The sequence below is a fragment of the Trachypithecus francoisi genome, unplaced genomic scaffold, assembly GCF_009764315.1.
Source record: "Trachypithecus francoisi isolate TF-2019V2 unplaced genomic scaffold, Tfra_2.0 Lachesis_group3, whole genome shotgun sequence".
In the NCBI taxonomy this organism is placed as follows: Eukaryota; Metazoa; Chordata; class Mammalia; order Primates; family Cercopithecidae; genus Trachypithecus; species Trachypithecus francoisi.
The window spans coordinates 112,559,619-112,587,036 of NW_022681468.1; the positions used below are offsets into that span (position 1 = coordinate 112,559,619).

Below are 27,418 nucleotides of genomic sequence, written 5' to 3' on the forward strand. Positions count from 1 at the left end.
TACCAAGTGAAACACCAGTGTTGCCCACACCTGAAAAAGTAGGAGGAGCTTTTCCAGAACTCTTCTTGTAACCAGACCAGGGATCCCTGAATTGGTGCCCAGGATCCTGAGGATTCTAATCCTAATTTTCTTTTAGGGTAAGAGACAGCTTATCACAAAATATATTCTTCAGGGACTTGATGTGCAGACCTAAGATAATGTAGACACCACTGAAGCCTTCAATCCAAAAAATGCCATCTGTATTTCATGAGATGAGATGTGGTATGATTCTCCCCCAAGGCAAGGCACCAATTAGTCTGTTAACTAGGGGCCCCTTGTCACTTTATTTCATTCATTCCAGTAACTTTGAGGCCCTCCTTCTGTGCCTCGCCCCCAGCAGAGCAATGGAGGATTCAATACCAAAAACAGTTCCTGCCCTTCTGGAACTTGGGATTCAGCTACATATACTTAGTTATGTGATAGTTGCTGCCATGTCTTTGGGTTGAAAAAGAAAGGCTGCCTTTGGCTGTGCTGCCTGGGAAGACTTACTGGGCTTAAGGATTTCCTTAAGTGCTTCAAGGGAAGCTCATCCTTGCCCTCAATCAGGAGTCCACAACACCAGCCTATTAGCTTTGGCTCTTCCTGCTCTGTTTTCAGGTTGACAAGTCTAACACAACGGCCTCAAAACACAGACATGCACAGTAAGTTAAGTCACTGTTTCTTTGTACCACTTACCCGTATTTCTTGGATCATGCTTTTCCTGGATTTTCTTTTCAGAGCTGTCAGAATACATTTCCTACTCTGACACTGCAAGATCCTGGCTGGCAGCCCCAGCACTGTTTGTACAGCTCTCTCTCATGCAGGCAGGGCCAGGGAGAGACCTCAGCAATGGCTTCCCAGGTGGCATGAAACTTGCTGATGAGTCCCAGCCAGAGAGTAGGGCGTGCCTCTGCCAGACCCTGTGCTCTGAAGAGTAGTCCTGTGGAGAGATGGGGCTGGGGCGATGGGGGAGGGGGACAAGACGATGGAAAGCATTTAGGAAGCCTCACACAGGGAGGGGGATTCTGATCCTGAAAGTGTGTGGAAGTCAGGTCTAGCGGGAGAAGACTCAGAGCAGCAGAACTGGTCAGCTAACCAAACATTCATAACTAACATTGTTCTGTACTTTACGGTCACAGACGCTGTCTCATTGGATCCTCATCTAAATCCTGAAGGCTGCCATCTACCCTCATTTTATAAAGACTCTAAGGCTCAAATTAGTTAAGTGACTATAGCAGATCAGGGGACAGAGCCAGACCTAGAGCCCGGGGCTGCCTAACACCAGCACTCTTGAGCTGTAGCTTCATGGCTTTTGGCCACTGAGAGACAATTGGCCCAGGAAAAGCCACTCAACTGACTCTGAAATGCACCTGCTTAGAAATGGTAGCTTTTTTTTTTTTTTTTTTTTTTTTTTTGAGACGGAGTCTTGCTCTGTCGCCCAGGCTGGAGTGCAGTGGCCGTATCTCAGCTCACTGCAAGCTCCGCCTCCCAGGTTTACACCATTCTCCTGCCTCAGCCTCCCAAGTAGCTGGGACTATAGGCGCCTGCCATCTCGCCCGGCTAGTTTTTTTGTGTGTGTGTGTTTTTTTTTTTTTTGTATTTTTTAGTAGAGATGAGGTTTTACCATGTTAGCCAGGATGGTCTCGATCTCCTGACCTCATGATCCGCCCGTCTCTCCCTCCCAAAGTGCTGGGATTACAGGCTTGAGCCACCGCGCCCGGCCCCAGAAATGGTAGCCTTTCTAATGGAACGTAATTCCAGCTGAGGTTGATGAGAAATGATGAGGATTGTGCTATGGAATGAACTACTTTCCCAAAATTCATGTGTTAAAACCCTAACCTGCAATGTAGTTGTATTTCGAGATAGGGCCTTTAGGAGGTAATTAAATGAGGTTGTAAGGGCGGTGCCCTAATCCAATATGACTGATGGCCTTATAAAAGGAAAGAAGAGATCTCGCTCTCTAAATGCACTCACCAAGGAGAGACCATGTGAGCACATAGCAAGAAGGCAGCTGCAAACCAGGAAGGCCCTCACCAACCCCACCATGCTGGTTCCCTGATCTCAGACTTGCAGCCTCCAGAACTGTGGAAAATAAGTTTCTGTTGTTTAAGTGGCCTAGTCTATGGTATATTGTTATGGCAGTCCAAGCCAACTAAGATAGTTTTGTGTTGAATCTATGAGCTTCTTCCCTCCACCGAAAATTCACCTACGGTTTCCAGGTGCCCACTAGCCCCTGCTTTGAAGACCGAAAGAGGAGCTGTGCACCCACTGTCTTCTCTCCAGAGAACGATCAGGAATAGCTCCAAGGAAGCCTTGAAGTACTCTCTCGTGTTTTCTGTTTAGTCAAAGAGTTGCCATATGATTTCTCCCAAATTCAAAATGTAGGAATATAATTTTCAGTGAGAAAGATTATATATATTTATTGATTTATTTTTAAATGTCTCCCATGTGTTTTTAAAATAGGGGGTACAAGTGTACTGTTACACAGACATATTGCATATTGATGAAGTCTGGGCTTTTAGTGTAACAATCACCTGAATAGTATACATTGTACCCATCAGGTAATTTCTCATTCCTCACTCCCCTGCCACTTTCCCACCTTTCCCTCCCATTTCTGTTCTTTCACTCTATATGTTCACATGTACACAGTATTTAGCTCCCACTTACAGGCAAAAACATGTGGTATTTGACTGAGTATTTTGCTTAAGATAATGGCCTCCAGATCCATCCATGTTGCTGCAAAAGACATGATTTCTTTTTTTTTGTTTTGCTTTATGGCTGAGTAGTATTTTATGGTATATTTATATATGCACATACATACCTCACTTTCTTTACCCAGTCATCTGTTGATGGACATTTAGGTTGGTCCATCTCTTTGCTATTGTGAATAGTGCTATCATAAACATACAAGTGTGAGTGTCTTTTCTATATGATGATTTATTTTCCTTTGGGTAGATATCCAGGTGGTAGTTCTATTTTCGGTTGAGAAACCTCCTACTGTTTTCCATAGAAGTTGTACTAATTTACATTCCCACCAACAGCGTACAAGCATTCTCTTTTCTCTGTATCCCCACCAACATCTGTTATTCTTTGACTTTTTAATAGCCATTCTGATTGGTGTAAGATGGTATCTCATTGTGGTTTTAATTTGCATTCATCTGATGATTAGTGATGTTAAGCATTTTTTCATATGCTTGTTGGCCATTTGTATGTCAGAAATAATATATTTAAAGATCCAGCATTCTGGGTCATATTCTCATTCTTAATTGGGTACTTGGTGACACCAGTGTATACACTTTGTGAAAACTGAGCTATTCACCTAAGCGAGGTAGGTGAGTGGCCATAGGGGTGTGTGTGTGTGTGTCATCAATCAAAAGGTTACTTCTTTTTAAATTCACCACCATAAAACCCCGAGCAATGGAGCAATTTGCCCAGGGTCACAAAGCCAGTCGGTAAATAAATACAAGAACCCAGATCTCCTAGCTCTTTAGTTAGCACCTATTTAAGAATCACATCCAAGAACAAGGTTCAATTTCAATGTCTTTTGATCTGAATATTGTTGGAAATTCCGTTGATTTCCTCAGAGCCCTACTCTGCATCTGAAGGTGGACATCATATTTGAAAGACTGCTTCTCATTATTATTGAGGCCATGCATGCTCCCTACTTGCTCTCTCTAGCTGATGGGTGTGGCCATCAAAGAAATCTACAGGTAGTCCATTCTCTGCTGTTGGTGCAGTGCTCTGGAAAGAGTCTCTGTAGGAAGCCCCTTTATGTTTGTGTTGGCCTTGTGTACTCTGAAAGGTGAGGTAGGTGGCTGGTCAGGCTCACGGTGGTGCCTGCCTTAGGACTTATGGGCAGCCCTTTGTCTGGACAAAGGTGACAAACCAACAATTATTGACTTAGTAACAGCTCCGTCAGTAAGGCAAATGGAGAGAACACCATAGTGTAAATCTGAAATGTCTCTTAATTATGCATATTTTGTTCATTGAGCAAGACTCTCATATCCCATGATGACTCTACTGACTTTGGAAAGCTCAAGCAGCCCAATTGACATTTTACCACCTAAGGCCTAAGAGTGAATGGTGGAATGAAATAAAACCGAGCCCTGCCCTCATCTCCCCATCTATCCAAAAGCACCTCAGACAACCCTCTCAAGACAACCCTACTCAAAACCCTGATCATCAAGGTCAGGCTGTTTGCATTCCCAGCTCTGCCCCCTGCCGCAAAGGGTAGTGCTTGGTCCAATTCAGCTGACAGTTCATCTGTGCTCATGACATCAGACTGCCACCCTCTGTACCACAAGCCCACCTGAATTAGCCCACTGAGTGTTAGTGCTGAGGGCTGGCCCCTTCCTGAACCTCCTGATCCTGTCTCCACAATGTCTAAAATGTGGTTGGAAAAACAGCATAGACTAGATGTCCCATTCTGGCTCATAACCAAGCCATGGGGTGGTAGGGTTGGGAGTTCTTATCAGTCCTAGTAAACTCCTTACCTGTAGCCTGGTTAAGTCCTGTCATAGGTGGTCCAATGGGTAAAACTCCTTAGAACTCCAAGGTAACCAAACTGCCTACATCCATTTGCATCTTCTGCAGTCCAGGGATTTAAAAGTAATGGCTTATGGCAAGTCATCTCACTGCACTGCTGGTCATCTCTGTAAACGGCAGCTGATAACTAGCTCTGTTCCTTGAGGGAACCAACAGGTCCCTAAGGGGCTCTGCCTCACCCCAGTGAGGTTCAGGAGCCCAAATGGAGTAAGTTCCATTTAAGCTCTTCATGTTCTGTGCTGATATGCCAGGAACCAGGAGTTGTCTTTAACATTGTACCTGTGCCAGCCAGACTGGCTAGTATAACATCTTTTCAATTAGCAAATCTTCCAATAATAGGGTTTTAACAATGAAGTTCTAAAGAAAAAACGTGTTCTTAATTTTTGTCCAAGGAGGGGAAAAAAAGAAGACTTCTAATAATCATATCATCATAAATTCTAATGTGGTGACCATTTGGCTGTGTTACAAAATTTGTAGCTAATAGTTAAAATAAAGATTTAAGTAAATGCTTTTATCAATAAAGTAAATGACAGGGCATATTCTTCTCAGCCAGAGTCAGAAATGGCAGCACATAGCCATGTGCTGAATTGTCACACAGTGCAAGTCTTTAAAATTCCTTCTGGATTTGGAGGTATTAACAAGTCCCTATCAACAGTCTCTAAAGGCTTTTGATGTCATTTTAGCTATTGAACGAAAATATGTGAACTATTACTTTGTTGATTTTGTTCTTAAACTAAACTGCATTATCATCTGAGAGTGTGTTCTTAAAGTATTGTTAAAAGTACTTTGAAAACTTGTAAATCCCTGTAATTTATGTTTCTCCTGCCTCTGCTGTTTCATTCTGTCCTTCTGGTTTTAATTTGAATGTAGCCCTGTCTGGGTGTGTACCTGTAAAATTGTTTTTCCAAGTACAATTTACAGTTCTGACCTTAGGTTTACAGTGTTCCTAATCTTCTAGGAGCTTCCTCCTATACCACGAAGTGGGCTTTGGGTCACCCAGCTCTTTCATATTAGAACTCTCTAATCAAGGTTACTTGAAACAGATCTAATTTTGACCTTTCTTAGTTTATCATGGAGGCCTAGGGAGTAAATTAAGAGGGCTTCCCTGCAAGCCCATTCGTTGCATTGCCCTATTTCTTTAAATGTACACAGTTGTAAACTTAGACTGCTTCAAGACAACAGTCTCATTTATCTAAACAGTTCTCCTTTTAGACTCAGTGGCACTGATGGAAACAAAGATAAGAAGTATAGATTGGACAAAGGGTCTTTTGGAGCCTGTAACTTTTTCTGAAACTGTTCCCATTTTCCTTAGAATTAGCTTTTCTTTCTTGGACCTACCTGCATACAGAATAGATCTGTCTGCATTGAGTGTATTCAATGAGCTAAGTTAGGGGAAGACTGCAGTGGGCAGGGCCTTACTTTCTTGTGAGTGAGCTCTTTGCAGGTTTTAAGGAATATGACTTCTCTGCTTTAAGGGGGCATGGGGAGAACTTTGTTAAAGCAGTGTGCATTCTGAATCCATTTCATAGGTGTCCTTAACTCCGTGGCAACTACACCTTTCATCATGGATTATAATAACTTTTAAATGAGTGCAAAACTTTCAGGATCTTTTCCTTAAGTTGGGAAATGAGATTTTTTTTTTTCTGCTGTTTTCAAGTATCACTTAAATTAAGTTCTGGTATGGAGTTAGGAGTGTTTCTCTTTACACTCCTTCAGCATGTTTTCCGTGGTTCTAGTCGACACTGTTGCAGGCGGGTGATGGACAGACCGGGGCGTTTTGGCAGCTGACCTGGGCTGCTCCTCCATTTCAGGTAATAGTGCAGTCCGGCCGCCACCCCACAGTGCTGCAGAAGCTCTGCCAGTTGCCCTTCCAGTATTTCAGTGACCCACGGCTGATCAAAGTACTGTTCCCTTCACTTATCGCTGCTTGTTACAACAACCATCAGAACAAGATCATTCTGGAGCAAGAGATGAGCTGTGTTTTACTGGCCACTTTCATTCAGGTACCTTCTACGTTATACCTAATTGTCTAGCTTTATGTGTAAACTAATGCAACAGAAACGTAAAAGTAAGCCAGCTGTTTATTTTTGCTTTCCATACTACCTTTTAAAATTTGTACATATTTATGTGCTCTAAAATTAATTTTTAAAATATCAGCATAGTTTCTGAAATATTAGTGGAACCGCAATTGGGTGTTATATAATTTCTACTTGGAGGAATTCAAGGAAAGGTATTTTTCCAGTTAATGAACTGGTAACCCGTACTCAGGAAATGTTTTTAAAAGACTGCCAGATTTCTTTAAGGCTTTAACTATTGTATTTATCTTGCTTTTATTCTAACTATAGGAAATAGATAAAATTGCTGAAGATGAATTAAAACTAGTACATTTTTAAATAAATATGATTTTCATATATACATAATATATAAAATAAAAACCTGTTATATTGATTTTTTTAATGTAAAACAACTTTCAAGTACAGCCTTATATTTTTCTGATCCAGTTAAATTCTGTAGGGCTAGAATCAGAATTAGTGCCATAGCAAAGTACTATTTCCACATCTAAATTAACTCAGTCAACTGAAAAACCAAGTTGACTATGCTTTAACATTTGCTACTAACTCATCCTGTGAAATTTTTTGTCATTGTAGAGCATTATTTACTGAAAATCTCCCATTTCTTTCAAATGTTCCACCATAAGATGTGTTTTTGCTCCATGACACACATGTGATGAGTAGATAGTACTTTCTGGTCTAAAGAATAATGAAACAGAAAGCAGAGTTCTGTATTAGTATTCTTCCATATTCTGGTGAATATACATCTATCACCGTCAGAAGGATATGATAGTGCCCAGCTGGCTGCGAACTAGAGGATAGCCAAGGAGTTCCCCGAGCCCTCATCTTAGACAGCATTTCGAAGTTTACATTTTCCAAACTATCCTGTATTAGATAATTAATAAACACAACTAGATCAATTATGTTAGAAAAGTTTTGTTTTCAGCTTAACTGTTCTGTTTGAATCTACATTTTATTTTCTGAAAAAAGTTAAATTAGATATTCAGATCTACAAATATGGATTTCAAAAACTGTCTTATAGTTAATATCTTAAGAAATTTTATAGTATATAACATCATATCGACACTTAGGATTCTTCATATATTTTTAGAGCCTTAGGAGTAAATAAAATAGAAAATACATTATGGGCCGGGTGTGGTGGTTCACATCTGTAATCCTAGCACTTTGGGAGGCCAGGATGGGCAGATCACTTGAGGTCAGAAATTTGAGACAAGCCTGACCAATATAGTAAAACCCGTCTCTACTAAAAATACAAAAACTAACTGACCGTGGTGGCAGGCACCTGTAATCCCAGCTACTCGGGAGGCTGAGGCAGGAGAGTTCCAGGTTGCAGTGAGCCAATATCACGCCACTGAACTTCAACCTGGGTGACAAAGCAAGACTCCATCAAAAAAAAAAAAAAAAGAAAAGAAAAGAAAATACAAATACATTATGGATAATTTTAAGAATGTGCTCTTTCTAAATTCAGATTATTCATTCTTTTATTCAACAGGTAATGTCTGAGTATGTAAAGTGTGCTGGGCACTAACTGCTCTAGGCACTGCAAAATACAGCAACAAATAAAACAGATAAAAATTCCTGCCTCCACAGATCTTTGATTAAAGTGGGGGACAGTCAAGCAAAAGAAAAAAAAAATCGTAAAACAAATAGTATGTCAGATGCTATGCTAAGTGCTATGGCAGTAAGTGCTGTGGAGAAAAGTAAGGCCGGAAAAGGAGCTAGGGACTTCGGGGAGATGATGTGCAGGTTTTTATGGTGTGGGCAGAGAACCCTCAACAAAGACAGTGATGTCTGAGCGAAATCAGTTTCATCTGTATCAGCTTAGTTCCTTATGTTTTCAACTGCATAGACAATGACTTATAATGATACAAATGATATCAGGATCTAAAGAGTATATATATTTCTTGTGTTGATCTGATATTGATCACAAAGTACTAAGTCTACCTTTATTACAAAAAAACTATGTATTTAACACAAATTTTGTAAATGCTAAAAAAATTTCTTATATAGTTTATTTCAGATAGCATATTAGACTTGTGGAGTTAAATCAAGTTTCTTTCTATAAATAATTGTGCTGAAGAGAATGGATATAGATAGGATTTTTGTTTATAAAGTGGTTCCTCAAGGCCTCTATGTGTTACATTATAACTAAGTTACTAGAAAATGATATTAAAATGGGAGCGGATTGTCTTAGGTTTCTGAAGATTTACATATTGTATTTACATTTCTCATTTTCCATCTACATGCAAAATTACCAGACTCTAAGATTTAGCTGCAGAATACATAGGGCTTTTATATTTGTACTTTTTAAAAAATGATCAAAATCTGTTGATATTTTAAGATAGCAAATTTGGCTTAAATTCTAGTTTATTAGATAAAAAGTTATAATTTCCAAAGTAGGCAGCAAGCTGTCTCCTGGTGATAATTTAGCAAGATGTAAGTCATTACTGTTTGGTTTAAATTTATGAGAACTTGGACTACATAACATCAGTTTCTTCAGCATTTATATTTGGGCCCCAAAATATTCATACAAAAGTGGTTACATGAATCAGAAGTATATTTAAAACCACCCTTAGGCCGGGCGCGGTGGCTCAAGCCTGTAATCCCAGCACTTTGGGAGGCCGAGACGGGCGGATCACGAGGTCAGGAGATCGAGACCATCCTGGCTAACACAGTGAAACCCCGTCTCTACTAAAAAAAAATACAAAAAACCAGCCGGGCGAGGTGGTGGGCGCCTATAGTCCCAGCTACTTGGGAGGCTGAGGCAGGAGAATGGCGTAAACCCGGGAGGCGGAGCTTGCAGTGAGCTGAGATGCGGCCACTGCACTCCAGCCTGGGCGACAGAGCGAGACTGTCTCAACAACAACAACAACAAAAAACCACCCTTAGTGAAATTCTCTGTTCATAGCATTGATAGAAAAACACTTCTCTCCTCATACAGGATTTGGCACAGACTCCAGGTCAAGCAGAAAACCAGCCTTACCAACCCAAAGGTATGTCTCTATTGAAATTAAATTGCATGTGTTTGTTAGCCAAATGAACATCTTTCTTATCCTTTCCTCTGGAACTTTTACATTGTACGTACAATTTTATACATAACCTAAAATTTGAGATTCAGATACCAAATATATTTCAGTAAGTAAAAAAATCAATTTTGTCATGAAGCATGAATGCATCCAAATATGTATAGAAATCTATGGGAGTAAAAGAAAAGCACAAATATCTTTGTATAATAATCATCTCATGCAAGATATATTAAATGGTGAATAATCACTAAAGAGCTGCTTTGTAATACAGGAGCCAGATCATTAATATTGGCCCACATTACTCGCATAAATGCTGAAATCACATAGGTCTGGTTCCTTATCCATGTTCAGAATAAAGTTATCAGTAATAGTAGCCCACAATTTCCCCCTAAGTTCGAGTACTTGAAATTTTGTTTTGAAAATAATTGTTTTACATGGAGAAAAAGTCATCTAATTGGCCAAGTCCAGGGCAAAAGATTTACAAGTTTTTTTTTCCTATAGCATTCCTGCTGGGGTGTTTGCTGTGATCAGAGTCAGAGATTTAGAATTGTTACCACATTTTTACTTTTTTAAATATTCTGCTACCCAGACTGTAATTGAGAAGTACAAGTTGCTCTTTGGCTGTTATGACAGCATCTCTGATGAATGAGACCCTAATCCAGATCTTCTTCAATTCTTCCGTTAATTTGATAGTCTTTAAAGTGGCCATTTAGAGGTATACTCCCAGCAGGACCCTTTAGGGTACCCACCAAGAAACCTTTACTTGGTGGGGGTGGGGGGTGTTACCTTGGACTCTTTCACACACACACAAAAAAAAGTCCTGTACAGTGGACAGGTGTTGAAAAGTGCAAAGAAAATATAACTAAAGCTGTTACAATATCATGAAGGAAAAAAAAAGACATTTTATTGACTCAGGCACCCAGAAAAGTTAAACAGAAGGCTATGCGACTTTTCAGAAATTCAAGTCAACATCCTTGTCGGTACCATTTGTCTGAGCAAGAATTAGTCTGCAAGTTCAGTTCTGCCCTGACCCAGTCACAGCCCTTTTTGTTTTGTTTTGTTTTGTTTTGTTTTGTTTTGTTTAACGACTGGCGGATACTTGGGAGAAATCAGCAAAATGTGTTAACTATTCTTAGAAAACAATTTTATTTTGAATAAATTAAAATGCTTGGAAAAATCTTATTTATTTTCAATTGTACAGCAGTTTTGTTTTGTTTTGTTTGCCACTAAGAAGTATAAGCATTTTTTTCTTACTCTTTCTCCTGATCATACAGATGAGTCACAATTTGTTACGTGGTCTGGAAGACACAGTCCCAGACGCTGCCTCTGTCTGCTTGGTGGACTGAGGCCTGTGGAAGTCAACCTTCTGTCTTTTCCAAGGGACCATCTTCCCTGATTTTCATGCTTTCCCCAGTTACAGCAGCTTAACTCACAGAACAGCAAATAGGGAATTGGTCTCTCCTGTGCTCAGAAAGGGTCATCACTATGTTAATGACAGCTCATAATATGTTGCTTTTTTTTTTTTTTTAATGATGATGCCTCACTAAGTTGCCAGTTTGCAACTTGGATTATTTGTTCCCCTTTTGCCTAGATTAAGTCCCCATAAAATGTCTCAAGATATTTTGAGTTCATTGTCCAGGTAAACCTTTAAGTATAAAAGCAGCTCTTGGTAACACCACATTCCTACTGCCCAGGAAGAATTTTGGTTTTCAAATACCCACTGCCTATCTAGCTGCAATTGTTTACTTTACCTATGCCACTGGCCAGTAAAGCTCCTATCATTCATTCCTACTGCTGTGTTAGATAGGCAGTGCCAGATTTGAATAATTTTAAAGATATACTTAAACTACATTCATGTTTTAAATTAAATAGACTTTCAGAAAACGTCATCATTTACATAAAGTTTTCCCCTTTCATGGCTAACTTAAGGATAGAATATAGGACTGTCATTTTAGTTTGTTTGCTTTTTTTTTTTTTTTTTTTTTTTGAGACAGGGTCTATGTTGCCTATCCTGGAGTGCAGTCACTACTCACAGGTGCGATCATAGCAAACTATAGCCTCTAACTCCTGGGCTTAAGCAGTCCCCCTACTGCAGCCTTCCAAATAGCTGGAACTACAGGCATGCACCACTGTGCTTGCCTGGTTGCTAATTTTTTTCTCATTGTGGAGTCCAAAAACATCTTTTTTTGTAATTTCTGTAAGAGTTAATGTCTGAATATGTTAAAGCACAAACTGGATTGTGGTTAAAATATGTCATATATTTTATACTACAGATAGATTGATACACATAGATCAATCACCTTATTTACCTAAAATGTGTCATGGTTTATTTGAAGTGGGTGTCTCTATTTTATACTCAGATATCAAAATAAGTTTAATTTATGAATCTTCAAAGAATTTAACCCTCTTTTATTTCACTTTTTTCTCTTTTTTCCCCCCTCAGGGAAATGCCTTGGTTCCCAAGACTATCTTGAGCTGGCTAACAGATTTCCTCAGCAGGCCTGGGAAGAAGCTCGACAGTTTTTCTTGAAAAAAGAGAAAAAATAAATGTTTTGGTTGATTCTGTATTTGAGTACCCTTGTTAATATTTTAAATTGTTCAAACAAACATTCTAATTGTTCCTTAAGAACTCATTTTCACATGTTTATACTCTCCCCCACACTGTAGATATGGCATGTACTTTACACTATTTATGACTGTAGATACTTGAATGTTCTACTTGCTAATTTTGCAAGTTGAGTGTATTTCATTTATGCAAAATATCTTGTTTGATAACTTCCATCTAATGATAATATATACTTTGCATTTGTAATATTGGTGAAAGTAGACATAAAATTAGCAAGTCTGTTTTGTTCTTGTAATAAAATAACTTATTCTGTTTTCATTGTTGACTTTTCATGTTAAGGAAATACGAATCTGAAAGAAAAATGTTAACTCTACCCCTTGAAGTATCTTAAATAAAGACTTAATTAAAGTTTACCTGCTCTAAATTTAACTTTTAAAGGTCTACGGTAAAGATACTTGCAACACTTTTACATTCTGACTACATAATATGTTTGGGGACTATTTGAAATCAACTTAGGACATTGTATTCATTGGTCTGCCTGAGAACCTCTCTCCTCGCAGATAATTCTGAGAACCTCTCTTGGCATTGCCAAGCCGAAATTATTCTCCTAAGTAAAAATTAGTGATAAAAAAGATGTGTCCTAGTGAATCACCCTAGAGTATTTTCTCTCATGGTTGTGAAATGAAGCAACGCTGAAGTAAAAGTCACACAAAAGGTCGAAATGGTTCTGAATGAGTTTCAGACAACTCCTGTTCACTTCTCAGTGTCTGCCTGGAGACGTTGACCTTTTCATGTCTTGTTCTCATCGTTTCTCCACCTTAAGCCCACGGTCAGTGCTAAGCCGTTCACTGAGTGACATCAGTAGTAATTTCTGTCAGATAATGATCAAACATTACCAAGAAAAAAGATCCGGTTGGGAAAAAAAAGATGTGAAAATGTATTCGACTCGGAGACTACGGAGGGGGGAGGGACTGGAAAATACAGAAGTTTTATGTTTTTCAAAATCAAACTTACCCACCTAGTGTTCTGGACCCTTCTTATTTGGAGCCTCACAGAGCTGCCGGGTTACATATTAGCTATATTTTACTTCTTTGAAAACAGAAAATTTAAAGGTCCGGTTTAAAAAAAAAGGGGGGGGGAGGAGCTCCTCCCTATGCGATCGGCGCCCCAGCCGCCGCGGGACCCTGGCGTCTCCGGGGCTCAGCCCAGCCAAGCCCCCACCCCGCGGGTCTCCAGCGCCGCGCTCCGGCTCGAGGGCGGGGACAGGCAGCTCCAAGCTAGAGGGACGGGCTCTAGGGCCACCCCTCCCGCCTCGCGTGGCGACTCCGCCGCCGGGCACCGGGGAGCGGGACCCAGGACTCCAGCCGCCGGCCGCGGGCGCTCAGCAACTCCCGGAGCCGCAGGGCCGGGCTGAGCTCCGCGCCTGCGAGGCCGAGGGGTGGCCCCTGGGGCCCCCAATGCTCCTCCCGGGCGGGGGCTGCCGCGGGCCCAGCGAGCGACCCCGGGGGAAGGAGGCAGGTGTCGGCCGCAGGCTCCTTCCACACCTGGAACAGGAGTTCCCAAAGCTCGCTGGCCCCGCGCTCTCGAGGCGTGGATGCAGCATCCTTGCAGTTGAAAGGAATCATCAAGTATTTATAAGATTTCCTGCAAGACGCTTCACAATAGAATATACTTATCTGGTCGGAAATTTGCCAGAAGCCATAAATAATTGAGACAGCTGTGACTAACCTCCCAGAAAGCATACCAGAATTCGCAATTAAACATTTAATTCGACGATCTCATTGCCCCCTCGTCCCGGAGAGGAGGAGGAGTGAGAAGCAAACCCAGGCCCCACTCAGCGGGGAGCCTGCGCGGCTCCGGCCCGGGAGCGCCCCGGTGCCTCCCGGCGCACGCGGTTCCTGGGAGTCTCGTGTTCGCTGCTTTCGGGCGCCCTGGCCCGGCCCGGACAATTTAAGCTCCAGCTCCCTGGGCTTTTCCGGCTTCTAAACTCTCCGGGGCTCGAGGGAGCGCAACTCCCAGGTGAGCGCGGCCGCGTCTCGTTGCAGCTTGCGAGGACGCAGTGCCGCCACAGGTTGCTTTCTCCCGGGGCGAGGGCCGCCCCCCGGTTCTTCCGAGGCTGAGGGGCCGCAGCGGAGACCGCTGGGCGGAGGCGAAAGGCCTCTGCTGGGTCCAGCCTGTGAAGTTGACGGTGCGACTGGGCGTGTTCGGTGTGAAAGCGACAACTTCGCCCGGGCTTTAAGCCCAGAATTTGAGTCAGGTAGGAGAGGCTGCCCGAGGCCCGGGGGCAGCGACGTTCGAATGCTCAGCGGCGTTGCCCAAGCCAATTCCCCGCAGCGGCAGCGGCTCCCTTCCCCCGGAGCTCTACGGGACACGCTGCCCCAGACGCGCAACTGGACGTCAGAGCCGCAGCTTTGGGCCCGGCCACTCTCCCGCCCTCCAGACTCCAGCAGTCGCGGGGCTGACACCTCGAACCCTGAACCTGGCCCTGGGAAGCCTCGGTCCGAACCGCGGCCTTCCTGGGTTATTTCTTCCAGGGCTCTTTGCCACTCTTTGGGAAGTCTTGAGTCTCGGTAATCTGGGAAGAAATTACTCCTCACAATCCCCTATTCTTCCACTTCCTCGTCCCTGCTCCCTCCCCCCACGCCCGAACCCGGGGTCTCCAGTTAGCTACTCTCAAACCACGCCTTAAACACGCTCTTTCCCAACGGGGAACCGGCCTTCCTGAGCTCCTGCCGGCCCCTGGGCTCACGCCTTGACCCACTCCCCCGTTGGCTCTGACCTTCTGGACCAGGAGGCACCGAGGCGGACCGCTAGATTCACCTCGCACTCCCGCCTCTCTGGCAGGATTGTTGCTGGGGCCCCGAATGTGCTTTATACATTGAGCCGCTCCCCACCCAACTCCACATCTGGATCCCAATGGAGTATTTCCTGGTTGTGCCCTTTCTTGCTCTCATTACTACTCTCAGTCGAGCTCTATTCATCTGCATCTTTCATGCACAGTCTCCATCAACAAGGTGCCAGTCTGTACTTGGCCACTCAATCCTCATAACTGCACTGAATCCCAGTATTTTCCAGAAAGTTTACTTTTACATCCATCAGACCCCGATTTAAAAGCCTCTAATCTTTCCCGCATCAGCTTAATAAACTCTGAATTTCCTGCTTTGATCACCACTCCACTGGGAGCTTCTCTGCAGATTGTTTCTCTCTCTAGCATGCTGCTATTTGGCTAATTCTCTTGCTCTCTTGGGTGAACACCCATGAGAAAGCACAGTTAACTAAATGTATGGCCATCTATGTCCTCCCCTAGGCAGAAGAGGTAGAACCTCAAATTTTCTAGAGAACGATCTTAGACAATATTCATTTAAACGCTGTATTTGCAGCTGACAAAATTGAGCTTTGTTATTCCATATTCAAAACATAAAGCCTGATTTCTGTTCCACAATCCATTAAATATTAAAGTTTGTTGGAAATACTGCCACAGGGACTGAATTTCCCAGAATTATGCAGTCTTTCAATACGTATTAAATTTTGTGTAAAAACTTACAGCCATAAATTTTCCGTGTCTGGGAATCCCTTTCCTGCCTCAATTGCATAGAGCTATCCAAATTAATAGTTAAGTCTTCTGAGAAAATCATATTCTAAAGTGAATCTAGCTAAATAACTCCCACTTTCCACCTATGGCCTCTTTTATTGAATTGAGTTTTTACTACACAACTGGGTATCTAATGTTAAAAGTTCAGTAAGCATAAAATACAACACTTGTAATTGTTACAGGTAATTTAATTTATGGGGAAATCCCTACTGTATTACAGAAAATGTTTAAAGATGACCTGGAAACCAGTAAAACTGATATTTATTAATGTAACTAACCAAGCATAGATGTGACACCTCACTAAGGACCATTGTAATAAGGCTTCAGAGTTGAACCCTTTCCCTGGAAACCCAGAGAGAAAACGATGCACCCCTTTAGGTGGGTAGCAACTATGGGAGAGAAAAGCTTGTAATGTTTTATACAGTGATACAGAGAGATGCAGGAATCTTAACACACAATAACCACTTTTATCTAAGTAACTTCCCAATATTCAAAAAAGACACAATCATATAAATATCAAAAAGAGAAATTCGATTTTTGATTCATGGATGATGAGGAAAGAGATAACGAATTAGATGTTAAGAGATAACTAGTGTTAGATGGTTCCATTCATAGCGTTAAAACACTGCAATCTGTCAAAAGCAAAAATTCAGAGCTAACCATTAATGAAATTCTTTATTCAATAACCTGTTATTTCCTTTTTAATAAAAAATAAGGAAACCCAAATATTCTGGATAAATCAGAAGTTTTTGAAAGTGAGATTTATTGGAAGTTTTAGCCCCCTGTCTAATGGCCAGCCAGAAGGTAAAAGAAATCTGTATTTCTGTTTGGGAAGGAATGGTCTACGTTAAAGGAAGGAAGCCTCAAAGAACCCAGACCTGATTATTAAAGCCATTTCTGGGCACTTGAGAGGTAAAGCTGGTCCTCATTAACTCTGCGTATCTCTTGCCTTATCTCTAAGTTTGCAGCACCATTTCCCATATCCCAAAGAAGAGGAATGTTCCCTTTAATATTTGTGCTAGCGTCACCTTGACATTCAGGAAGTAAAATATAAATGCAGCTCCATTTTCCCACCTCCTCCCATTTTCTTTCAGTAATCGCCAGCAAGCCTTCTATCATCTGGAAGTGGGGTGGCGGGAGTGTGAAGGAATTCTGCCAAAAGCGCTGCTGAAAAACCCACGGTGGCCTCTGGCCATCCAAGTAGCCATGGTTAACAGAAGGCACCTACTTCTCTAAAGACTACATGGCCCCGCAGACAAGTTTTCCTTGCCAGCCTCTACCTAAGATGGCAACCATCCCCTACCCAGTGAGGGCGTTGCCCACTTTCAAAACAACCTTGGACAAAGGATACGCTTGTGGGTCCCTTAACTCGGGGACCAGGAAACGGCAACTCAACGCCAGAGGTTCTTACAACAGCGGTGAAGGCTGGTCTTGGAAAAGAACTGTCCCAAGCTGCCAAAGGGTTAAATATCTGTGAAGAGTAAAACCTGAGCCTCCATGGGTTTTTTTTTTTTTTCTTCTTCTTCTCTTTCTTTCTTTTTGGGTTTTTTGCTTTTGTGTGTGCGCGCTTGCCCGGGGGCCTACTGGAGATTCAGTATCTCTCGGTTATTTCCTGCGATCACTAAAGCCGGTTTTCAAGAAAACAAGTCACAGGGGTTTGAAATGTCACACCAAGTGACCTGGGCACGGCATATCCAGGGGCCATTCCCAGTCCCCCTCCCACCCGGGCCACCCCCGGCCCCCTCCACTTCGGTCTGGAAAGAAAATAAACCAAGGACACGCCAGACTGGTTCTGGGTGGACTTATTTTCCCGGCAGCCGCCCTCCTAGCGGGGGCTCGTTGCGGCCCCTCGGTGTATCGCTTGCAGGTGATGCCAAACGCAGATAAGCAGCCGCCGCCCGGCCCCGCCTCTGTCTAGACTGGGGAATTAATAAATGCCGCGGATTGATCACGTCGCGCATCCACTCCGGGAACAGCGCGGAGCACGGCCCGTCACGGCCGCCCGGTCTGGCCGAGGTCGGCCTTGCTGCTGGGCCGCAGGGCTAGAGGCAGCGCGCGGGGCTTCGAGCCTCACCCAGGGCCGCGGACCGCGGGGGAAGGAAGCGCCGGGAGGGCCGGCAGCGCCGAACAAGAGTGGGGCTAGGAGCTCGGCGGGCGCCAGGCCAAGGCCGGTTCCGGGAACGGGGCACGCCCTCGCCGGCATGACCCTAGGCCGGAGTCCGCTGCTCAGCTGCCACGAGCGTTGCAGGTTTCCCGCCTAAATGAGTCCCGCCTCCCGCCCGCGGGTCTCCACCGCCAGTTGCCCAGGGGTCGCCCGTAGGGCAGGCCTGCCTCTGCGAGGGCCTCAGCGCGCATGCGCCCAGCCCACCCCTCGGCCGCGCCCAATCCCCACCGGGCCTGCCCCGACCGCAGCACGCGGAGCCCGGGCAGCCGACGGCAGCCAGACCGGTGGACGTGCCTCCTCCGGCACTCCCGCCGCGCCAAAAGTACACGGGAGCAGCGTCGCACCGGGTTATTATATTTTATTAAGATCAAAATACGAGTCCCACTGTGAACTGGCTGTTCTCACAATAAATAACAATAACTTACGTTTGTTTGTTCGGCAAAGGCTCACACACTCTGTCCTCCGCGGAATAACTTAAACACTTTCAAGGCAAGTCTGGTTTCTACTGTTTCCCAGCAATCATGCGCTTTGGGAGTTTGAGTGTCTGTTCCTCTGACTTATCCCCTTCCTTTTCTCCGCTAGAGCCCCGGCGAAGACGCCAGGGAGCACGGAGCGGGGGCAGGGCGGGGGTCCACGTGGGCGAGCTCGGGGCCGGCCGAGGTGGGGATACAGGTGGGGCGTGGAGGGACAGAGCGGCGGCTACGCGGAGAGGAGAGGGCAGAGCTAACTCTGGTAAATCCCAAATTCTGGTTTTGAAAAAGTAGAGTCCTCGGAGCAGAGGTCTGCCATCTGGTGAAAGCAGGTTGCATCCTGGCGCCTTGGGCTGTCCAGACCGTTTCTCTCGGTCCTCTCTCATAAATAACAATAGAATAATCACGAAGGCGAGAGAGCTTTCGGAACTGGAATGGCCTGAGCATGGGTGAGTCTCATGCAGGGAGCATGCGAGGTCCGCAGGCTGGCAGGGAGGGGTCCCCCTCACGTCTCCACGGGACTCGGCACCATACTGTTGGGGGTGTCCGGGAGCTGCGAGGACAGGGAGGTCACGTCGCTGCCGGAGGAGTTGCCTAGGGAACCGGACTCGGAGAAGGAGACCTGGGACAGCGGAAACACCGGGAAGAGGCAGGTGAAGGGGCACCCGAGCTGGTGCTCCAGGGCCGCGTGCTCCGAGTCGGGGAATGTCCCTTGGGGACCGGTCGCCGGCTGAGAGCAAGCCCGGCGGAGGAGGAGGCCAGGTCCCCAGGCGCACGCAGGGCGGGATTAGGGCGGGGGGAGCGGGTTGGTTAATCCTGCGACCTCTCTTGTGCGCACTTTAATCCAGGGAGACCTGGTTTAGGGTGCGTAATGGGCCGAGGTGAGGTTTCAGAGCCCGCCACTGTTCCCCCTCCCCCACCGCCTAGGGCTGTCCCCAGCCCCTCAGCCCAAGGCTACCCCCTCCCCTCTCTGCCAGGCTAAGTGGCTAAATCCCCAACCCGCAGAGTACCGAGGTCGGGGCGGGTAGGGCAGGGCCTCACCAGCTGCTGGAAGGCGGGTTGGTCCAGGTCGCTCTGGAGGGCAAATTCGCTGAGCGCCTTCCACGGCGGCTGGTACGTCTGCACCTCCACTGCGCTGCCCTGCACAGCGTTCTCATGGCGGATGGGGCTGCCCGCCACCAGGGGCGTCCCGGTCAGTCCCTGAAGGCTCTGTGGGGCAAGCAGAAGGCCTTGGGTGCTCGAGTTAGGTCTGGCCTTTTGTGCCACCTTTGAGACTGGAGCTCCAGGCCCTCAGTGATTTAGGGTCTGCATTACTTTGCGGGGAGGTGCACACTCGACCGCATCGGAAGAGCCCTCTTTCTCCACTGGGGATCTGCGGGGGCTGCACACTTGCCACGATAGGTCAGCCTCAGTGCTGGGAGCCAACCACCCGGCGAGGAAAGGCAAGGCCTGCACTCCCACCCTTCTGCAGCTGCCGACAGAGGGACACAACCCACCAGCCCGACTGGCGGGCGCTGCACACAGCCATGCCGCCGCGGGCTCCGCGCAGCGCCCGGGACCCGCATGCGGGGCTGCAGCTGGGGCAAGGAGAAACCCCGATCCCAGACAAAATAGGAAGCCCCAAATCCAAGGGAAGCCTAGCTCTGAAGGTACAGACATACACCATCTGGAGCGCCCAGTTCTCCCTGGATCTCCCAGGGCTCGCCCAGAAAAGGGCACACAGATACCGCGGTGGAAGCGCAGGCCCCACCCAACTCGAGCCTTCGGCCCCGCGGCCGCTCACCGTCTTGTCGCTGTGCTGCTGCTGCTGCAGCTGCTTCATGAGAATGGATTTCTTCTTGTCCTTGCAGCGTTTGTTCTGGAACCAGACGCGGATGACCCGCGGGCTCAGGCCGGTCATCTCCACCAGCTGCTCCTTCATGAGAGCGTCGGGCCGCGGGTTGGCGGCGTAGCAGGTCCGCAGAGTGTGCAGCTGCTTCTCGTTCAGCACAGTCCGCACGCGGGTCGTCTTCTCCGTCTGCTTGTGCACGTGCGGGCGCAACGCGGGCTGCCTGCCCGACCCAGCGTCTGCCAGGACAGGGTGGGGCCAGAGGTTAGCGAGGGGCCGCCACCCACCCCCCCGGAGCCCAACCTCCGGGCGGCCGAGCCCCCCGGGGCCCGATTTCGTTTCTGTTTTATTTTGTTTATTTCGTTTAATTGTTCGTCTTCCTCTCCATCTGTTCGCCTTACGCGGAGAGAGCTGTGCATTTTCGTTCTTTTTCTCGCTCCCGGCCGGACTGCCCCGCAGCGATCTCTCGCGAGCTCAAGCAGGGCGAGGGAGCTCGGCGACAGGCCGCTGCGGGGAGGGAGTGGCCGCTCAGGGATGTGCCTCTTCCAGTCACAGGACCCTTGGAACGAGCGAAGCCCTCCGGAAGAAGTCGGAGTTTCAGAGGAAGAGGAAAGAGGCTCGCCCAGAACTCTGGAGAGGGAAAGGGAACGACGTGGACCCGTGGCGAGGTGCTGCTCAGGGGACTGGGTGGGAGGTGCGCATATCCCGGGGGTCTACGAGAGCCCTTCCCTCCTTCAGAGCCCATTTGGACAGGGCACATGTGTAGAAGGGTACATGTGTAGAAGACTCATCCAGGGTTATGGACGGGCCTCCAGGGCCTGCAACAGTTCCTTCCTGCCCGCCCTTGGGCTTCCGCCCCGGTCTCCTTCCTCAAGGCTCCAGGTTCCCCAGCCCAGTGGCCACCCACCCACCACGCTGGTGAACAGCCGCTGGCACTCTCCTCGCTTGGCCCCAGGTTCTCTCCATCCCAGGGAAACAGTGACTGATTCCAGAGCCTGCAGCCTGAAGCCCGAAACAAACAAAGGGGAGCCTCTCCGAGATCCCAGATGGGGGTGCACTGAATACCCGCTTCCTCCCATTTCACATCTCCATTCTACATTCCTGACCTACACACCTTGGATCTATACTGCACCATTTAGGTTTATGTTCCCCTCTACTCATTTCTAGGTCTGGACAAATATTTATAAATAGCCCATCCAGCCCAATTTCCTCTTTCTATAGGGAGGAAGTGGAAATCCAGAGAGGGGAGGAGTGGGGCAAGGCCACACAGCACGGAGAGGCCCTGCCTGGTCTGCGGATCTGTGCTGCAGGCCTATGGCTACCTGGGGGAAACTGCCCTGCTTGGGGCGGAGGCACGGCTGTTTCTGTTCAGCCCTACCTGCCCATTATACACTCAGACCCCATCTCTGGGCGGCTACTGATTAGGACCCAGAATATTCCAGTGAGAGTCCAATATGCATTGATAACACTCCCCCTTCACCAGAAGAACCTGGCTAAGTTGTTCATCAAACTGGGCCTCAAAACAAGACGGCAAAAACCCCTCTTTGTTGGGTTCTTGGCTCGTGGCCGACCAAGCCCCTGCCCAGCTCCCAGTTGGGAGCTGCGTTATTTACACAAATACCCCTGAGCAAACCTTCCCCTCTGACAATAACACATATGCCTCCAAGAAATTCCTAATACAAGCCCCAAGACGGACACCACTTAATATTCCCTGTTGTCATCCACTATTCTGCTCCTAGCACTGTGCCCTGCATGTTCCTGGTCATGGAGAACACGATTCTGCACAATTCCTCGTGCTCACTCATACGCACGCAGTTTCTCCCGAGCACACGAGAACACACACAGCCTTTTTCCCAGCACACAGTTCCGCACTAATACAGAAAAACATCCCGGCAGACCCAACCACACACAACTGACAACTTCTCGTTAGGGACACAAGCACGCAAGCACGCCCCTACACACAAGCACGCACACACCCTCCGCTCACCCCGGCGCAGGCCCCGCGCTTACCTGGCAGATGCAGGCCGCGGGAGCCGGGGAGCGGGCCGGGGCTGCGCGGGCTGCCGGCAGCGGCGCGCTCGAGCAGGAGGCCGTGGTCTGCGCGACAGAGCAGCTCGTGCTCCCGCAGCGAGAACTCGTCCCCAGGCAGCAGCTGGCGGCTGCACACGGAGCAGCGGAAGCACTCGATGTGGTACACGCTGTCCCGCGCCCTCATCACCAGGTCGCTGCTGCTGAAGCCCACCTGGCACTTGGTGCACTTGATGCCGAACAGCCTGCGGGCCCAAGGCACAGCGGTGTCAGCGCCGGGCCTGCGGCCGCCCTCATCTCCCCGGCTGCTACCGGCCCCGGCGCGCGCCCAGGACAGTTTGTGGCCCACCAGGGGCCTGCGGTGACCCGCCTGCGGGCATTCCTGGGCCCGGGGGCGCGCTGCGGCACCTATGCGGGATGCGGATGGCCTTCTCACCCGGCAGGGCCGGGGCGCGCGGGCAGGCCGCCATCCCCAGCCCCGGCGCGCGGTGGCCCAGCCCGCGTTCCCGCCGGCCTCACCTGACATAGTCCCGCTTGCAGTAGGTCTTCCCGTCTCTCACGAAGCACGTGCACGTCTCGTCCAGGTACTGGCTGCACTCGGCGCACTTGAGGCAGGCAGCGTGCCACTCGAGGTCGGGCGACACCCGCAGGATAAACTGGTCGTGGATCTGACTCCCGCAGCCCACGCACATGGCCGTCCCGGGCTTCTCTGCCGGGGAAGGGCGCGGGGCCGCGTCAGGCCTGACTGCCGGGACCCGGGCCGGCCTCTGCCACTCCAGCCCCAACCCAACCCGCTTGCTCTCTCGCTTTCTTTCAAGACTTGCGACCGTAAGGAAAGGTGATGAGCTCTCTAAAGGTCCAGAGCATTGGAAACGAAAAACCAGTATCTTCTGGATTGCTGAAGGTTTCTTCTGTCCCCCACCCCCAAATATTTCGCTAGTACATTCATTAATCACAGTCGTTTTGTCGACCTGTCTTGAAACTAAACGCTAACACGAAACTAAGAAGAGAGTAAATACACAGGCACTGCGGTAGCCTGGACATCAACACCTAACGGTGCTGTCCCGGCATTTCCGCTCACACACTCCCACTCACAGCGGCTGCCTCCTATCCCAACACAGACACATCGTCTTTCGGCAGTCCCCGCTCATCCTCTCAGACATTTCTTAGTTTAAATATCCCAGAGCAAGCGAGAGAAAGCTTCCTAGCTTTGAAACACCGAAAGGCAAACAAACAACAACCAAAAAAAAAAAAAAAAGCCCACATCCCTAAATCAAACCTAATTGCCTTTGCGCAAAACAGAAGCAGATTTCGCAGCCCGAAGTCATCCCAGCCGGCTTGAGAAACAGTGTTTACTTATAAAATAAAACAACAGGATTCCCAAAGATAAGCAGTCCTGCAGGAGATATGCATTCGTTTTTCCTCTCTTAAACTATCCTGACAAACAAGCCACTTGTAGAATCCACTAAACATTTTTCTGCATTAGAAATTTTGCATATTAAGCACACACACACACACCCCACCCCACACACACACAGAAAGACTTACTCTTGGAATGATCACCCATAGCACCCAGAAAAGGATAATGAAAAATAATATCCACCATGCAGAAAAAGAGATGTGCGCAAAGTGTGCGGCCAGGGGCAGAAGGACGAGGGTCGCGCGTCCGGCCTCGGCTCTTTGCTAACTAACTCCTACTGCCCCGCGGAGTTGAGGGAGCGATTCCGCACCGGCCCGCACGCAGCATGACGTCAACACGCACTCGCCCCGGGCCGGAGCTGGGGGCGGGACCTGTGGCGTCACGAACCTTCCCCAGAACTGCCGGGGATGCGGGGGAGGTGATGGGTACCGGGGGCTGATGGGCGGGGTGGGTTGGGTGGGAGGCTGGGGGTGAAGGGAGATTGGCTGGGAGGAAGTGGGCCAACCCTGATTGGCCCGGAATGAACAATGGAGTGCAGCCCCCCCACCTCCGAAACCTACAAGGATCCTCTCTCCCGCCCCGGGTCTGGCAATCTGGACTGGACCTTGCGTCACCGCCTAGCTGTCTCCGCGGCCGTTACAACTCTGAGCTTCCTCTTGGACTTTCGGGGCGGTTTTCCCAGGCTCGCTGGAGCTGAGTGATGGATACCTGAGGGTGGAGGTGGCTCTCCTTTAAGAGCTCCTTCTTATATAAATTTTAAAAAAAATTAAACCCACTCTCAGGACAAGAGAGCCGAAGACAAGAGGGTCCAACTGGACGTGACCGTCATCGTCCAGCTGCTCACCTTTCTCCTCTCATGTGCCTTTGTTCTTTGGGTCCAAACTAGAGAGAGAGGGTAGAGAATGACCACCTGGGTTCTGATAAACTCTATCTAAACTTTCCTGTCCGCACAACCTGTAGAAAACTTCCGATTGGGGCATTAAGTGGGTTGAGCCAGAACCCAGATCCAAATGCGCTCACCCGGGACTGGGACGGGTACTGACTCCATCCTTGCTGCTGCTGCCGCTGCTGCTGCCCCTCCTCTCTCTCCTCCACCACCACCTCCTCCTCCTCCACCTCCTTTTTTTGATGTTGTTTTGTTTTGCTTTTAATTGTTGTTTTAAATGTAACATGGAGTCCCCCGCCCCCTCATTTTTCCCCCACCCAAATGGCATAGCTCCTTCTAGGAACACTGCTGGGGTCGATTGCGTGTCCTATTTCCAAAATGAAAGATTTTTCTAAACTCTTGTGCTTCATTTCGCAAACCCACTGCAATGCAAATAATCAGAAACGAACATGAGACGCTGGGTAATTTACAGTGCTATCTGCGAGGCGGCGGCTCGTTGGTCCTGAGAAAATCTGAGAGTTCTGAGCAGAGTCCAGGCATTCTTTCTTTCAAAGAAATCGCTGTGGGTTTTGTTTGAAAGGGTTCAAAGACCGGCCCATTAATTATAAATAACATTTATCCAACCATGGTGTCTGTTCTTGTTTTCCCAGTAAAAGGAGTACCAAGAACTTGGTGTGTGCCAGGGTGGGGCGCGAGGTGAAACGCCTGCGGATAAAGTGTCTCCACCGCCGTTCCAGACCCTGGCCCAGACCTTCGGGCTTGTGGGCCTGAGGGCGCAGTCGCTACTGCCGTTCTACTAAGAGCATGAGGTTGGTTGGCCTCGAAATGGGTGTAGCCAAGATCGCAGGCCCAGGCTTTGCCGAGGGCCAGGGCGAGGCCCCGAGTGCACGCTAACATTGTTTGACCATGGTCCACGGTGAACGTTCCTCACCGGCCCCGCGCTGGGCCGAGCGCTTTAAGCCCCGTACAGTAGTGTCGGCTTTTGACCTCCGCCTCTACCTTTAGAAGGTCTAGTCTTCTCACCGGTCCGGCTCTTTTTTTTTTTTTTTCTTGTTGCGACAGAGTCTCGCTCTGTCGCCCAGACTGGAGTGTAATGGTGCGATTTCAGCTCACTGCAACCTCCGCCTCCCGGGTTCAAGCGATTCTCCTTCCTCAGCCTCCTGAATAGCTGAGATTACAGGCAAGCGCCACCACGCCCGGCTAATTTTTGTATTTTTAGGAGAAACCGGGTTTCACCATGTTGATCAGACTGGTCTCGAACTCCTGACCTCCTGATCCGCCCGCCTCGGCTTCCCAAAGTGCTGGGATTTACAGGCGTGGGCCACCGCGCCCGGCCACCGGTCCGGCTCTTGTTACAGCTTACCACCCCTTGGCCAATAGGCCATTTCTTGCTTCTTTAGTCAACAGTCCCCCAAAGAGCACTCACCCTGAGTGTGTGCAGGCGGGTCAGGGGTTGGGGGATGCTGCGTTTGAAGGAATGTGTTTATGTAAATGGGGGACAAGAGCGAGGGGGTGGGTATCTGTGCCTGAGGCTGTGCCAGGCCACCAGTGTGACCTCCGGCATCTTATTTTAATTCTCCTTCCCTCAGTTTCCTCATCTGTAAAATGGAGGTATAATAATTGTAGCTATCTCTATTTTGTAATAATTAAATAAACTGTTCTCTGGAAAGGGCTTAGAGCAACACCTAGCACAGAGTAAGTACTCTATGTGTTAATTGTGACAATTATGATTGTGGCTGTATCCTTATGTCGGGAGCCTCTGCCCATCCTGCCTGCATGTGTCTGGGTGGGGAGGGGAGTTCTAAGTATGTCTCAGGGTGTGTCATCTGATGATTTCTTTGTGTATTTCGATGTGTGCTTGCTCTGTGTGTGTCTGCTGTGTAGATGGGGTTTGGAGATGTGTAGTCTGTGCATAGACTTTGTGTACAGGTTATATCTGTGAATGTGGATGTGCAGTCAGAACTGGGAGGGGACTCTTGGTGTTTGTGTGTCTGCATGTAGAGCGAGGAGGCGCATCTGGCCCAGTGGCCCTACCCTCAGGTGACCCTGGAGTAGGCCTGGCTCCCAGTACCTCCTAGGTCTTGCTCACCAGGCCAGGGGCAAACAAATCTATAATTCAGGGGTTCAGACAGCTGGCGGGGAGGGGGCAGCTCCAGGCAGGAATCGTAGGCCCAGCTTTTAACCCTCTACTGCCTAGAGAAACTCTTCCTTCCCGTTCAGAAAACCCTGTCCTTTGAGACTCCACTAGGGAGGTGGGGTTTGGAGAGGGTTGCCTCTTCTGGGATGCTGGGAAGCCAGGTCAAAACAAATATTTGTTCAGGGCCACCATATGCAAAGCCCTTGTTGTTAGCCTGTTAGGTGTTAAAAGTAATGTCATGTTGTAGGTAGTACTGGGCCCCTCCAATCCTCGAGGAAACTGAGGCTCAGAGACGGGAAGTTACTGCCTCAGGTCACAGATTAAATCAGATCTGGCATTGAACCCAGGCTGTCTGGCTCCATCTCGCTTGCTTTTTTCACTGTGCCATTGAAGAGCCACATGAGTGTAGCTCCACCATTCACCCATTTCACATCTCTGGAGCTGTAAAACCAGAGATCCATTTCAAAATCACTCCATGTGTGACTTCTGGTCACAGCCACCCCTGGGAGACCAGCACTGAGATGGGAGAAGAAAATACCTGCACCTGCTAGGCACAGCCATGGGCAACATGGATGTGGCTCTGCCCTGGTTCTCTGCCTCCTGGCTGCTCCCTTCCACATCCCAGGCTGGCACGCAGGAGACCTGGGTGCCTCCTATCCTGGGTCT

The 27,418-nt window shown here is 47.9% G+C and overlaps 2 protein-coding genes across 9 annotated transcripts in view; one reads left to right on the plus strand and one right to left on the minus strand.

Moving 5' to 3' along the window:
- SCAPER (S-phase cyclin A associated protein in the ER) overlaps positions 1 to 12,640 on the plus strand; it is a 589,310-nt gene extending 576,670 nt beyond the window's left edge. For all 8 annotated transcript variants that reach the window (XM_033189309.1, XM_033189313.1, XM_033189315.1 and 5 more), the window contains 3 exons: positions 6,375 to 6,566; positions 9,577 to 9,628; positions 12,105 to 12,640. In XM_033189309.1, coding sequence (XP_033045200.1) covers positions 6,375 to 6,566; positions 9,577 to 9,628; positions 12,105 to 12,208 — 348 coding nt within the window. In that variant the 3' untranslated portion in view covers positions 12,209 to 12,640. The remainder of the gene's footprint in view (positions 1 to 6,374; positions 6,567 to 9,576; positions 9,629 to 12,104) is intronic.
- Positions 12,641 to 18,326: 5,686 nt separating this feature from the next.
- Positions 18,327 to 24,075, minus strand: ISL2 (ISL LIM homeobox 2). Its single transcript, XM_033189317.1, has 6 exons — positions 23,858 to 24,075; positions 22,829 to 23,018; positions 22,292 to 22,554; positions 20,237 to 20,520; positions 19,495 to 19,662; positions 18,327 to 19,075 (listed from the first exon to the last, which is right to left on the minus strand). The coding sequence occupies exons 1-6, from the start codon at positions 23,913 to 23,915 to the stop codon at positions 18,959 to 18,961; spliced, it is 1,080 nt and encodes a 359-aa protein (XP_033045208.1). The 5' UTR covers positions 23,916 to 24,075; the 3' UTR covers positions 18,327 to 18,958.
- Between the last annotated feature and the right edge of the window lie 3,343 nt (positions 24,076 to 27,418).